General features: G+C 43.2%; 1 protein-coding gene across 3 annotated transcripts in view; it reads left to right on the forward strand.

Moving 5' to 3' along the window:
• The window catches only part of LOC111968520 (chemokine-like protein TAFA-1), a 280,927-nt gene that overhangs the window by 225,389 nt on the left and 39,522 nt on the right, over positions 1-16,016 (forward strand). For all 3 annotated transcript variants that reach the window (XR_011480455.1, XR_011480454.1, XM_023994176.2), the window contains exon 3: positions 11,961-12,101. Coding sequence is in view for 1 of the 3 variants with exons in the window: in XM_023994176.2 (XP_023849944.1) it covers positions 11,961-12,101 (141 nt within the window). In the remaining 2 variants the exon portion in view is untranslated. The remainder of the gene's footprint in view (positions 1-11,960; positions 12,102-16,016) is intronic.

The following is a 16,016-nucleotide window of genomic DNA, read 5'->3' on the forward strand; positions in this document are numbered from 1 at the left end:
CAGTCACCATTCTGTCCTCATTTAAAAAACTCAGTGACCTGCATCATTATGGACATTCACCGAGGTCAAATGTGTGCCTATACTGTGAAGGAAATGGTACACTGAGGATATCTAAGAGAAAGAACAAGAGCCCTCCCTTCCTCTTTTATTTTAGAAATATACTTTTAAAGTCCGTGAGCCCAACATAAGAAAGTGTCTGCCACTTATTTGACATGATATTCAACAGAGTAACATGTGTGTGTCCTTGTACCTTAAAAACAGAGAACTAGGTTACATCCTGCGTATATTTACAGCAATCACTTACTTTCTCTGATTCTTTTTTTAGAGAAGGTTCTGGTAACTTTTAAAGTTCAGGCATAGTCATTTCCAGTGAAGTCAGAAGTTTACATACACTTGGCAAGTCAGTTAGGACATCTACTTTGTGCATGACACAAGTCATTTTTCCAACAATTGTTTACAGACAGATTATTTCACTTATAATTCACTGTATCACAATTCCAGTTGGTCAGAAGTTTACATACACTAAGTTGACTGTGCCTTGAAACAGCTTGGACAATTCCAGAAAATGTCATGGCTTTAGAAGCTTCTGATAAGCTAATTGACATAATTTGAGTCAATTGGAGGTGTGCCTGTGGATGTATTTCAAGGCCTACCTTCAAACTCAGTGCCTCTTTGCTTGACATCATGGGAAAATCAAAAGAAATCAGCCAAGACCTCAAAAAAATTGTAGAGCTCCGCAAGTCTGGTTCATCCTTGGGAGCAATTTCCAAATGCCTGAAGGTACCACGTTCATGTGTACAAACAAATGTACGCAAGTATAAACACCATGGGACCACGCAGCCGTCATACCGCTCAGGAAGGAGAAGCGTTCTGTCTCCTAGAGATGAACGTACTTTGGTGCAAAAAGTGAAAATCAATCCCAGAACAACAGCAAAGGACCTTGCGAAGATGCTGGAGGAAACAGGCAGAAAAGTATCTATATCCACAGTAAAAACGAATCCTATATCGACATAACCTGAATGGCCGCTCAGCAAGGAGGAAAAAGGGGGAGGCTTGCAAGCCAAAGAACACCATCCCAACCGTGAAGCACGGGGGTGGCAGCATCATGTTGTGGGGGTGCTTTGCTGCAAGAGGGACTGGTGCACGTCACAAAATAGAGGGCATCATGAGGCAGGAAAATGATGTGGATACATTGAAGCAACATCTCAAGACATCAGTCAGGAAGTTAAATCTTGGTCACAAATGGGTCTTTCAAATGGACAATGACCCCAAGCATACTTCCAAAGTTGTGGTAAAATGGCTTAAGGACAACAATGTCAAGGTATTGGAGTGGCCATCACAAAGCCCTGAACCTAATCCTATAGAACATTTGTGGGCAGAACTGACAAAGCGTGTACGAGCAAGGAGGCCTACAAACCTGACTCAGTTCCACCAGCTCTGTCAGGAGGAATGGGCCAAAATTCACCCAACTTATTGTGGGAAGCTTGTGGAAAGCTTTAAAGGCAATGCTACCAAATACTAATTGAGTGTATGTAAACTTCTGACCCACTGGAAATGTGATGAAAGAAATAAAAGCTGAAATAAATAATTCTCTACTATTATTCTGACATTTCACATTCTTAAAATAAAGTGGTGATCCTAACTGACCTAAGACAGGGAACTTTTACTAGGATTAAATGTCAGGAATTGCTAAAAACTGAGTTTAAATGTATTTGGCTAAGGTGTATGTAAACTTCCGACTTCAACTGTAGTTGCCGCGAAGTGTGTTTTCAGACACTTGCTATTCGTTTCCTAATACACATAAAAGTTAGAATTGACATAGAAGCTATTATGGACATCAACAACCCCTAGCACCTATGCACCACCCATTAGATCTTGAGAATAACGTTTTTCAGCCAACTCACTCCTGGACATGGAGCATTTTACACCCGAGCATTACAGACCATATCTTAATCAGGTTTGTCACAGTGCACCCTCTGGACCGGGGTAATTTCATGGTGCTGAACTGGTATTGATAGAGTGTGGGTAAATGAGGCACGCAGCAGTTGTTAACTTTAATAACCATAAAGATGTGGGCATCTGAGTAATATGGCCCTGGTGTGGTACTCCATACAGGTGATTAAGAACCGACCTGGGCTGAGGCCATGCAGACACACCTCCCACCTCCCATTCACTTCAATAGAATGACTAGTTAGAGATATCATAACTGCCAGTTTACCAGTAGTACTGTGTTTTAGTGTTTTGTTTTTATAACTTATCACATACTAACCACTGTGGGGCACGGAATGCACCAGGAAGAGGGTACCAATTATTTAAAGGCATTGTTTCAGTTGAAGATACACACATACACATTCTCTTTCCAGCAACTGGTTACCAGGATGATAGATGTGAGTCAGAGTGTGTCTCTGCGATGATGCTTACAATTCAGTGGGTGTGTAGATGACAAAGTAGATAAGCTGTACTAGTTGAGGAAAAAACACAATTGATTCATGTGACTAGGTCAGTGGTTTCTCTCTACCTGTCTGTCTGTCTGAGCTCTGAGCAGGAGCACGGTCGAGTTCCCTGCTCTCAGCTCACAGTCAGCATCAGCCTGTTAGCTACAGGCACTGCTAGCTGGATGTACTTTGCTGGTGCTCCACAGTGTCCACTTGTTTATCTGGGCCGGAGATGGTTCACTGATAAACGACCAGGGGTAAACTCATCTACATGTGACCAGCAAAGGTATGCCGATGGTCAAACTCAACAGTCTTCAATCTAAATTCAGCATAGATGATTTAACATTATATTAACTTAGTTGACACTGTACACAATACATACATTTTCTGGGCCTCCTCTGAGATCTTGAAAACAACCAAGTTGGCTGCACATCAAATTAGCCAGTGTTGATTTTTCAGTGTAACATTTCTAGTGTTGATTAAGGAGTTACATTAAGGAGGTTGATTAAGGAGTTGATAATATATAACCAGAGTTATTGTTTTATACTTTGGAGAGTAAAAGAGTCCCATCAAAACCACACCCATCATTATCATATTTCCCAGCATGTTATATAATGCAAGTATATTTTTTAGGATTGTTTTTAATATTTGTGGTTTTGCATGTACATTGATTGATTAATGAATCTTATGCAAAACAAAGATGAATAACATACATTTTTCTAAACTAATCCAATCAGTTAGTTAGATGTATTGCACCCGTTAATGAAATGGTTGTTCCAGTTTAAATGATTTAGGTAGTCTTTTTATCAACTTTCCTAACTCTGACAGTCATTCTTAATGCAGGTTGAAGGGTGAATAAAAATTCAAATAGTTGGTTATCCTAACTTTGGCTGGATTCCAATAGGAATTACACATCACTTTTCAAGCCAGCATAATGTCACTTGCAGACATGATGCAGCCTGTAAACCAGGAGTTTCCTAACACCATTATTAGGGTAAAACTAGGCTATCAAAGTAAGGTCCTATGCTAAACAGTGCCTTCAGAAAGTATTCACACCCCTTGACTTTCCCACACTTTGTTGTGTTACAGCCTGAATTTTAAAAAAAATATTACATTGAGAGTTTGTGTCACTGACCTACACACAATACCCCATAATGTCAAAGCGAAATTATGTTTTTTTTTAATTATAAAAAATGAAAAGCTGAATTGTCTTGAGTCAATAAGTATTCAAACACTTTGTTATGGCACACAAGCTGAAATAAGTTCAGGAGTAAAAATGTGCTTAACAAGTCACATAATACAATGCATGGACGTACTCCTTGTGGAATAATAGTGTGTAACATGTTTTTTGAATGACTACCTCATCTCTATACCCAACACATACAATTATCTGTAAGGTCCTTCAGTCGAGCAGTGAATTTCAAACACAGATTCAACCACAAAGACCAGGAAGGCTTTCCAATGCCTCGCAAAGAAGGGCACCTATTGGTATATGGGTAAAAAAAGCAGACATTGAATATCCCTTTGAGCATGGTGAAGATATGAATTTCACGTTGGATGGTGTATCAATACACCCAGTCACTACAGAGATACAGACGTTCTTCCTAACTCACTTGTCAGAGAGGAAGGAAAACGCTCCGATATTTTACCATGAGGCCAATGGTGACTTTAAAACATTTCCAAAGTTGAATGGCTGTGATAGGAGAAAACTGAGGATGGATCAACAACATTGTAGTTACTCCAAAATATTCCAAAACATGCATCCTGTTCACAATAAGGCAATAAAGTAAAACATCAACAAAATTGGCAAATAAATGTACTTTATGTCCTGAATACAAAGTGTTATGTTTGGGGAAAATCCAACACAAAACATCAGAGTACCACTCTTCATATTTTCAAGCATGGTGGTGACTGCATCATGTTATGGGTATGATTGTCATCAGCAAGGACTAGGGAGTTTTTTAGGATAAAAAGAAACGGAATAGAGCTAAGCACAGGCAAAATCCTAGAGTTAAACCTGGTTCAGTCTGCTTTCCAACAGACACTGCGAGACAAATTCACCTTTCAGCAGGAAAATAACCTAAATCACAACGCCAAATATACAGTGGAGTTTCTCACCAAGACAATGTGGAATGTTCCTAACTGGCCAAGTTAAAGTTTTTACTTAAATCGTCTTGAAAATCTATGGCAAGACTTGAAAATGGCTGTCTAGCAATGATCCAACTTGACAGAGCTTGAAGAATGTAAAAATGAATAATGTGCAAATATTGTACAATCCAGGTGTGCAAAGCTCTTAGAGACATACCCAGAAATACTCACAGCTATAATCACTGCCAAAGGTGATTCGAACATGTATTGACACAGGGGTGTGAACACTTACGTAAATTGGATATTTCTGGATTTAATTTTCACTCAATTGGCAGACAATTTTTAAAACATGTTTTCACTTTGTTTTTATGGGGTATTGTGTGTAGATGGGTGTGAGAAAAATATTTAAGCAATTTTGAATTCAGGCTGTAACACAACAAACTGTGAAATAAGTCAAGGGGTGTGAATACTTTCTGAAGGCACTGTATCAATTGTATTGTCACAGAGTTTAATTTTAATGATATCACTCACCTAGGTAATCATTTGCTGAAAACCACAGGCCTCTAAAAGGAACAAATTAAATAATCATGTCACTAACAAATACAGTCATGGGTGGTAACTCTACAATTTACATTAAAAGAAAAAGCACTCTATGAAATGTGCAAAATAGGCTTTACAGCATAGTGTTAAAACAACAGCTCAAAATGATTTAGTGTAATACTACAGGTGTTCATTTCTTACACTGAGAAAAGTATTTACTGTAACACTACAGGTGTACACTGAGAAAGTGTAACAGCGTCAGCACAAAGCAAAGTGAGGCCAGTTTACTCTAAATCAAGTGTTATGTATTACACCGTAGATGTTGCCTATCACTCTATAGTAGAGCTATGCAAACACCACAATCAAGTTCATTTGAACACTTTAAGAGTTGAATGGGGAAAACTAAAGTGTTAAATCTTTAACACTTTTAAAAGTGTTATTTTAACACCAGTTCAGTGGGACACGTATGTTCACTGAAAATAGTGTACATTTAAGTTAAATGTACACCATTGATTTTGCTGTGTGCCGTCCAGAGAACTTAGATATATTTAGCGACAATTGGCTTGACCGCGTCTCAGTGCCCACCTCCTCAGGGTTGCCTTTGTTATCTAACCATGTTGGCTGGCGTCAGCCCTGTGAACACAATGCTGTAGCAGGGCCGTCTCTGTCTGGCTAGGGATCAAGTCCTAGCGGATGATTCACTCACAGGGCTCGGGGCGCTCTGGTGTTGCTTTGGATTATTTTGAGTGTGAACCTGGGTGTCGAGCCAAGATGTAGCCAATTCCTTATGCTTTTACAGAAATATGCCCTCCCTCCCAAACACGTGCTACTTACACACACACACACTTACACACACTTCACACACACACACACACACACACACACACACACCACAAACACACACACCACACACACACACACACACACACACACACACAACACACAACACACACACACACACACACACACACACACACACACACACACACACACACACACTCCCTCCTTTTGTTCCTTCACACATTCCTTTTCTTCACCGGGAGGTGTGAGTCAGAGAGTGTTAGTGGCAGCGAGGTGGTATGAACCTCGACAACCTAGGCAGCACACTTCCCTGGGAGATGACCTTGTCATGGTGTGTGTGAACCCACAAGCTACTGGGGCCGAGGCGGGGGCACCAAAGGCTACCATCAAAATACAGCAGCCGGCTCATATCAACCCCATTGAGGGGATTCCGTCAATCCACACGCAGAAGCCCTGCTGCCTGTTTAAACTTGCATTGCCTGGATGGACGTGGGGTCTTTGGTCTGAAAGACTCCAAAGCCTCCAGTGCTAGTCATGGGGCTGTGTAATTTCACACAGTTCTGACTCAGAGGGTGCATTTGAGCAGATGAAATATGGAGAGCATTAATTGAAGTCAGAGGGAACGACACGAAAACAGTTTTTCTGGCGGGGGTAGATTTAATCTCATTTGGAGTCCATATGATGTTGCTTTGTAGTGCATTTAAACATTATCTTAAGTAATCAGGGGAGTGTTCCTGGAGTTCCTCCTTGATGTTTAAGTAATGAGCTAAATCCCTGTGCCTGGCTGATAATGACGAGGAGCACCATTAAAGATACATGCACAGGGACAGCTGGGCCTCATCCACTTTGATGCCTCTGCCTCCTCAAACGAGTCATTAATATCTCCCATTTTCTTTCTTAATTTCTGATGCTAGCTGATTGCCAGTCCACCCGGTAAAGACCCAGCTAACTGATGCTAAAGACAGACTCGGCCAAACAGAATAGGGCTGTTTTGATGTCAGACTTATTTGTTATCAATCAAAGCACTTCACAATGAATGTACTGCACCTACAGTATGTGTGCCATTCAAGCGTAAATACATTGTCTGAAAAGAAGGGTCTGTTCCATAATGCATGACCTTACTCCACCATATTCCAGTGTGACTGAAAACAATCCAATTCAATGCTGTATATAATGGAACACTGGTGGTACTTTAATAGATATGTTTTTAACAGAAAACAGATTAAGAAAATATTGTTTTAAGGTTCATAGTCGATAAGCTCTAAGGGTGAGGGGATGAAAAACTCAATTTGATTTCCATCACCACCTTCAAACAAACTGCAAATGAACACAGCTCACACTTAGTTCCATAAATGAAAGCCACAAATTATGTTTAGTTCTTTATTTTGTGTGTTTTCCCCTTACCTACTTATTGAAAGATAAAATCATTAGAACCACACTCTTTCTGCCCATTTAAACAAAACTTTGTGCTGTCAGTTAGTGATTAAAACCCCACATCAGAGAAGAGGTAGAACGAAGGAAGCCAAAACAAAAGACCCCCTCAAACATGAAAGAAAATGGAAAGAACACATCTTCTCTTGAGTGCATTGTGATTAAGATGTTGTGGGTTGAGAGGTCGTCAATGAGTGATTTAGACTGAACTTCTCAATTTGTGGAGTTTGTTGTTTCAGCAATACATACCGGCTTAATGGCCACTCTTGGAGTGAGTGTGAGAGAGAGAGAGGCACACTCTGCATAGATTAGAGGCAGTTATCTCTGTACTGACATAGACACAAACACTGCTATTGTCTCGTTGTCTGAACTGGCCAGATTTAGTGAGAGGGGAGTGAGTAGCCGGAAACCTCCCTGTCTAAAACACAAGGCTCCTTTACTCTCTTGCAAATGTTCCCTTTGCCTGATGTTGTCATTGGAGAGCCATACTGGAATGTATGTGCGGGAGTGCACAATATACAGTACATGAGCGCAAAGACTTTCCAATCATACCGTACTATACCTTTCAAACTTGTTTCTCTGTGCTTTTTAATGGTGAGCGGTTAATTCATTATTGTGAATAATGGCTCTGACCTGTAAGCTTCCATTTCTCACCCCTTCTATCTCTTCATATTGAAGCGCTCTCTCATTAGTTGGGTTTTAATTGGCTGTTGGGCTAAGATGAAAACAATGAAGCATCGATTTCCTTAAACATAATCACTTAATGGCGTTGTCTAATGACTGAAGTCACTGTGGGCTCCGAGGAGAAAAATGACCAGTCGATGCCCWTCACCTCATCTACCCAAAGGGTAGAGAGCAGAACCACCTACTCCATTTGACCTGTTTGAATTAACCCTTTTAGCTGGTGTGACAGCCTGTAAACGGTCCATCCATCAAACACACACGCACATGTACACTGAGTGTACAAAACATTAAGAACATCTCTTAATATTGAGTTGCACCCCCTTTTGCTCTCAGAACAGCCTCAATTCATTGGGGCRTGGACTCTACAAGGTGTCAAAAGCGTTCCACAGGGATGCTGGCCCATGTTAACGCCAATAATTCCCACAGTTGTGTCAGGTTGTCTGGATGTCCTTTGGGTTATTGAACATTCTTGATACACACGGGAAATTGTTGAGCGTAAAAAACCCAGGAGTGTTGCAGTTCTTGACACAAACCGGTGTGCCTGGCACCTACTACCATCCTCGTTCACTTAAATATTGCCCATTCACCCTCTGAATGGCATACATACACAATCCATGTCTCAATTGTCYCAAGRCTTAAAAATCCTTCTTTAACCTGTCTCCTCCCCTTCATCTACATGATTGAAGTGGATTTAAAGCTGAAATATGTAACTTTTTGGGGCGACMCGACCAAATTCACATAGAAAAGTGTGTTAAAGATCTGTCATTCTCATTGAAAGCAAGTCTATGAAGCAGTATATCTGTTCTACTGTATGTGCAATATTTTTCTGCTTCCCGTTTTTTCATCTTTTACTTTAGTTTTTGTACACCAGCTTCAAACAGCTGAAAACAATATATTTCATTATGGAAAATATATTTCACAGCAGTTTAGATAGAACAATGATTCTCTGCACYACCCTTGCTTGTTTTGTCACATAAACTAAAATTAGGTTAACTATTAGAATTTTTGCAACCAAGAAATGTTGTAGCAATTTCTGCATAGTGCATCTTTAACAAGTGACATCAAATAAGGATCATAGCTTTCACCTGGATTCACCTGCTCAGTCTATGTCATGGAAAGAGTAGGTGTTCTTCATGTTTTGTACACTCAGTGTATATGTACAGTTCACCTTGTTTACATTCACATACACAGAGAGACAAATACACACACACACACATAGGCCAGGTGCACACACAGGCATGCACAGGCATGCATGTACACACAAACAGGGTAATAGACAAGTATTTGCCCCGTGCTGACATGGTCCAAATTAGCTTAGGTTTATGTGGACAGCATAATGTACTATCCAAGTGGCCATTTGTCCTCTTAGTATCTCTCTCCTCTGGCCCCATGGTGTCAGAGCAGTCCCATTGTACGGCTCTCATTCTCTGTCTGCACAGATGGTACTGAGTAAACTGCTCTAATGTCCACCTGGCTGATGGCTGGACAAAGAGCTGCTTACCTGACCCCAGGGTCTGGAACTAAATAACACACACATACACACACACGCAAGCATGCACACAGACAAACTCATACACACAAACACACAAGTGCTATGTTTTCATCAAGTATCCCATATGGGGGTCAGATAAAGAGGTTGGAAGATACCATAGTCTTTGAATATCCTTTGAAATGCTGTTCATACATGGTCATCAGAGGGCTTTATATTTCTTATGGACAAAACAGCTGATTCCTCATGGCAATGCATTTTCAGCATTAAGGAGTCTGATGGAATCATTGTGGTTTTAGACCAACCGATAAAAGGCCAGGGGGTTAGATAAATATTCTCTAGGTAGACATGACTTGAAAGTGGACATTTTGTGAGTTCTGCCTCTACCACAGACTTGAAAGCATGTCTCCAGGCAGGAAACTACCAGTAAAATATTCAACTAGTCCAGCATATTGTGGGTTTTGCGGTTTAAATATAGCGCACTCAAGGGATTACTTCCTCACTTCTATGGTTTGTGTTCTGCCTCATGGCCCGATATATCAACACCTAAGCTTGTGGAGAGTGACATTAATACTGCAGGACAGCGGCGGCCAACATGACTGCAAATGTTCTCCTTTTAATCCCAGTCCCCACTGCCTGTGGTCTGGGCATGGCAGCCCTTGATGAACATGTGAGCAGGAAAGTGTTACCAAACCTGTCCATCCCAGTGAGAGCTCAGCTCAGATCTTTTTTTCAGGATCCAGCCACTTCAGACATTTACAGAGCCTGCCTTCAATAAAAAAAAAAAATGTTTTACCACCATGTTTAAAATGCAAAGCCACCATAAAGAAAACACACTGTTACAAAAGAGGAAGTGTTCTTTGGCTCCTGTTTACCACTACTCTTTCTCCAATTATCCTTCTCTCCTCTCCTCTGTGTCCTCGGATGAGCTCCAGTTTAACTGTTGGACGGTGGTGTCTGTGGCCATGGCTGTCGCAGGAAGATAAAGAGTTTTTCCCGGGGCATGAGGAGAGGGCCACACAGTGATTTAGGGCCCCTCTCCTGCATCTCCTCTGGCTGCATTAGCCAGCCACTTTATAATTGTGTGAAAGGGGCACTCCCAGTGTCTCCGTCATTACTCACTGACCCAGTCGCGGGCTCTGTCAGGCCCCTGCCCTCTCCCTCTGTCTCCATCCCCCTATCCCTCTGCAGTCCTCTCTCTCTCTTTAGACAAGGAGGGACGTCCCTAGGCCCCATCAGCCCCTCACTCCCCAGGGCGATCCCTATTGTTAYTTGGACCCACCAGTGGCATTGGCGGGTTTCTCCTCTTCTCTCTCTGAATTTTTCTGACACTGTCTTTTGTCAGAACAAGGTCCATTGTGCTGCAGTTGTTGTGAATGATATCACCTCTGCAGGAGAGCCATTGTGAGTGGAGTGAATGGAGGCTGGTGTAACCCAGTCGGCCTGGTTAAGAACTGATGTGTGTAGTCATAATGAGAGGAGCGTAATTGCTCTGTATCTCCAGGCCTTCATTCCAGAACCCCAGGAGGATTTCTCACCTACTGGAACATATGAGTATCGTATGCAGGATCTCAGGGATGCAAAGACAGGCACATTAATGTGAGAGCAGAGCATMATTTCCTCATCATCAGGGAGTGATTTGTATGGAGTGAGGAACACTCTGAGAGTCAAATTAGAATCATCTAAATGCCTCTAGGGGCAACTTGCAACGCATGCTGTGTTGAAAAGGATAACATAGTAATTACATGTTGTGTGCCTTACATTTATAATGATGTGAATTTTATTTATTTTTCAGCAGGGTTTTTAACATGTGCATGCAGTATATGATGATATGAACTCATGATTTAAGTTCAGGTTGTTAAAAACAACGTGTTTTTAACCTCATCATTTTTTAAGATAATATTTGTAACCATACAGTAGAAGCAAATTAAAAGAAGCACAGTGGTCTCATTTAGTACAATGTCTTTTTTTATAGTCCGCTGTAGATAATGTATTGAAAAATGTTATTCACAGCAGTGATTTATTTTATTTCTAGCATACCATTTTCTACCCTCCACATATACCAATTTATAATCCAACATGAATCCTACTCTTGACGTTCTAGTATACTGTATGCTCCACGGTAATTATCCAATCTGTAACCATGTACGCTGAGAGTCGGGAAGTAAGTTCAGGGAGTGAATACATTTAATAAATAAACCAACATAAACAAAACAAGAAACACGAACAGCACACCGACATGAAACAGATACAATAACACCTGGGGAAGGTACCAAAGGGAGTGACATAAATAGGGCAGGTAATCAAGGAGGTGATGGAGTCCAGGTGAGTCACAATAAGCGCTGGTGCGCGTGACAATGGTGACAAGTGTGCGTAATAATCAGCAGTCTGGTGACCTAGAGGCCAGAGAGGGAGTATACTTGACACAATCAAACTCCTCAGCTCCCCTGTGGTAGGCTAACCAGTTTGTCCCTCTGCCTGTGTGTCCTCAGAAGGAGGTACGTGTGAGGTGATCGCAGCCCACCGGTGCTGTAATAAGAACCGTATCGAGGAGCGCTCCCAGACCGTCAAGTGCTCCTGTCTACCKGGGAAAGTGGCCGGGACRACACGCAACAAACCCTCTTGTGTCGACGGTAAGGACATGTTCATAGTATGTTATTTACTTTCATCAACACATATGTTTAGTTTTACTACATACTGTATGTCATATGTGCTGTATCCATCCTTGGCTTAATAGTCAGATGTTTTATTCTAAAAAGAATTAGGTCACTAAATGTAGTGTAGCGGTACTTTTTTTTTACAGTAGTTTATAACATTGTAATTATAACATTACTTTTGAGAGAGACATCCACATGCTGAGGTGTTTCAACTCTTTTCTTCCTAATGTGGCTCATTCCTGCATGACTCTCTTCTGTCTTAGTCATTTAAGATAATTAAGCACTCTTAGTTGGAGACTAAGTTGAACCTGGGTAAGTGCTGCAAAGGGAGACAATCAATACCTCATGTGCACTGTTGAGCACCTGGGAATGGCCCATGTTTCACATTGCATGGCCCAAGGCAGCTTAGGTTCATAAATTAATAAATGAAAAACACAACTCTGGCAACCCCTGGGCTTACACACCTGAAACGCCTAACTGAGGAAAATAATCAACGCAGTTACAGGGAAATGTAGAGCACCCGCAGTCACAAGCACAGTGAGATAGAACAGAACAGAGAGCCTAGCTCCTTCACGCCTTCAGAACTCATTTATCCTGATGCACTCTTTATTGTTTCACCTCAAACTCCTCAAAGATGAAAGTCATCTAGTCTGGCCTCACAAAGGAACGACACCGAGACGTCTTCATTATGAGTGACATTGCAATGACGGGGCGTACGTCTRCCCTCTTCAATCCCTTGGCTTGCTCCATCTTGATCAGTTCTGGAATATGAATTAGATATGAGTCTTGAGACACAAAACTTAGCGATTTCATCCTCAAACCAACTGCATAAACTTTTAAGGCTAAGGACTCCGAACTTGGTTGACTCACCCTACTTAAGAAAGCATGTTCAGTGCATTTCACAAAGGGGAAAACCCTCTGAAAGAAACATTTAAAGAGTTCTAACCTTGAAAACAGCACTGCAGTTCTTCCAGCAGACAGTTTTGTCCCCACACAGACTAGACTGCCAGCCAAACAATGTCTCCTCCACTCTACCATGAAAACATGTTTTAACCATGGCCCTCTGAACAATTGTTTGTGTATGTTAACTAAACATGGCCTCCACATAACAAAAACATGTTGATTTCTCTTCGACCAACAATACAAGCTTTATTCACAAAGGAATTGTATCTGACATGGTCAGAGATACAATGCAATATGTTAGACTGATTTCTATATTTACACTGCCTTGATGTGATCAGTTGATAGGATCCAGATAGGAGAGGATGGAGAGGATGGGGAGTGAGGTGGTGGGGAAGGGAGAATGAATAGATAGGAGAGGATGGACAGGATGGGGAGTGAGGTGGTGGGGAAGGGAGAATGAATAGATAGGAGAGGATGGACTGGACTACCACATGTTATGCTGATTAATGCGGACCCAAAAGCGACTTAAAGAAACAGAGTCTTTATTCCAGGCAAAAACACGACAGGGCGGAACAAGGACACAGGACAGCAAACATCAAACAAGAATCCGACAAGGACAGGAGCGGAAAACAGAGGGTGAAATAGGGACTCTAATCAGAGGGCAAAAATAGGGGACAGGTGTGAAAGAGTAAATGAGGTCGTTAGGAGAATGAGAAACAGCTGGGAGCAGGAACGGAACGATAGAGAGAGAGAGCGGGGAGAGGGAGAGAGGGAGGAGGAGAGAGAGAGAGAAAGAGGGAAAGAACCTAATAAGACCAGCAGAGGGAAGCACAGGGACAAGACATGAAAATAAATGACAAAACATGACAGTACCCCCACTCACCGAGCGCCTCCTGGCGCACTCGAGGAGGAACCCTGGCGGCAACGGAGGAAATCATCAATCAACGAACGGTCCAGCACGTCCGAGATGGAACCAACTCCTCTCCTCAGGACCGTAACCCTCCCAATCCACTAAGTACTGGTGACCACGCCCCGAGAACGCATATCCATGATCTTCCGTACCTTGTAAATAGGTGCGCCCTCGACAAGACGGGGGGGGGGAGGGAAGACGAACGGGGGCGCGAAGAAAAGGCTTGACACAGGAGACATGGAAGACAGGGTGGACGCGACGAAGATGTCGCGGAAGAAGCAGTCGCACAGCGACAGGATTGACGACCTGAGAGGCACGGAACGGACCAATGAACCGCGGAGTCAACTTGCGAGAAGCTGTCGTAAGGGGGAGGTTGCGAGTGGAAAGCCACACTCTCTGACCGCGACAATACCTAGGACTCCTTATCCTACGTTTATTGGCGGCTCTCACAGTCTGCGCCTGTAACGGCAAAGTGCAGACCTGACCCTCCTCCAGGTGCGCTCACAACGTTGGACAAAAGCCTGAGCGGAGGAACGCTGGACTCGCGAGCTGGGACGAGAACAGAGGAGGCTGGTACCCAAGACTACTCTGAACGGAGATAGCCCAGTAGCAGACGAAGGAAGCGAGTTATGAGCGTACTCAGCCCAGGGGAGCTGTTCTGCCCAAGACGCAGGGTTTTCGAAACGAAAGGCTGCGTAATGTGCGACCAATCGACTGATTGGCCTTCTGCTTGACCGTTAGATTGGGGATGAAACCCGGAAGAGAGACTGACGGAAGCACCGATCAAACGACAGAACTCCCTCCAAAACTGTGACGTGAATTGCGGACTCTTGTCTGAAACGGCGTCTAACGGGAGGCCATGAATTCTGAACACATTCTCAATGATGATCTGTGCCGTCTCCTTAGCGGAAGGAAGCTTAGCGAGGGGAATGAAATGTGCCGCCTTAGAGAACCTATCGATAACCGTAAGAATCACAGTCTTCCCGCAGACGAAGGCAGACCGGTAATAAAGTCTAAGGCGATGTGAGACCATGGTCGAGAAGGAATGGGAAGCGGTCTGAGACGACGGCAGGAGGAGAGTTGACCTGACTTAGTCTGCGCGCAGTCCGAACAAGCAGCCACGAAACGGCGCGTGTCACGCTCCTGAGTAGGCAACCAAAACGCTGGCGAATAGAAGCAAGCGTACCCCGAACGCCGGGGTGGCAGCTAACTGGCCAGAGTGAGCCCACTGAAGAACAGCCAGACGGTAGAGACAGTAACGAACAGAAGGTTACTAGGACAAGCGCGCGCGCGCAGTGTGGGTGAGTGCTTGCTTTACCTGTCTCTCAATTCCCCAGACAGTCAACCCGACAACACGCCCCTTCAGGGAGAATCCTCTCGGGGTCGGTAGAGAAGCCACAGAAGAATAAAGAGACGAGATAAGGCATCAGGCTTGGGTGTTCTTTATTTCCCGGGCATTAAGGAAATCACGAACTCGAAACTGAGCGAAAAACAACGCCCATCGAGCTTGAACGTGCCATTAAGTCGTTTGCCGAACGGATGTGACTCAGGTTCTTATGGTCCAGTTCAAACGACAAGGGACGGTCGCCCCCTCACAACCACTGTCGCCATTCGCCTATGGCTAAGCGGATGCGGAGCAGTTCGCGGGTTACCACATCATAGTTGCGTTCCGATGGCGACAGGCGATGAGAAAAAGTAAGCGCAAGGATGGACCTTATCGTCAGAATGGAAGCCGTGGACAGAATGGCTTCCCACGCCCACCTCTGAAGCGTCAACCTCGACAATGAATTGTTAGTGACGTCAGGAGTAACAAGGATAGGGGCGGATGTAAAACGCTTCTTAGGAGATCAAAAGCTCCCTGGTCGGAACCGGACGCATAAAGGCAAGACTTGACAGAAGTCAGAGCTGTGCGAGAGGGGCGCCACTTGACCGTAAATTACGAATGAAACGCCGATAGAAAATTTAGCGAACCGAGAAAGCGCTGCAACTCGACCACGTTGACTTAGGAACGGGCCAATCGCTGACAGCCTGGACCTTAGCGGATCCATCTGAATGCCTTCAGGCGAAATAACAGAACC

The sequence above is a fragment of the Salvelinus sp. IW2-2015 genome, linkage group LG1, assembly GCF_002910315.2.
Source record: "Salvelinus sp. IW2-2015 linkage group LG1, ASM291031v2, whole genome shotgun sequence".
In the NCBI taxonomy this organism is placed as follows: Eukaryota; Metazoa; Chordata; class Actinopteri; order Salmoniformes; family Salmonidae; genus Salvelinus; species Salvelinus sp. IW2-2015.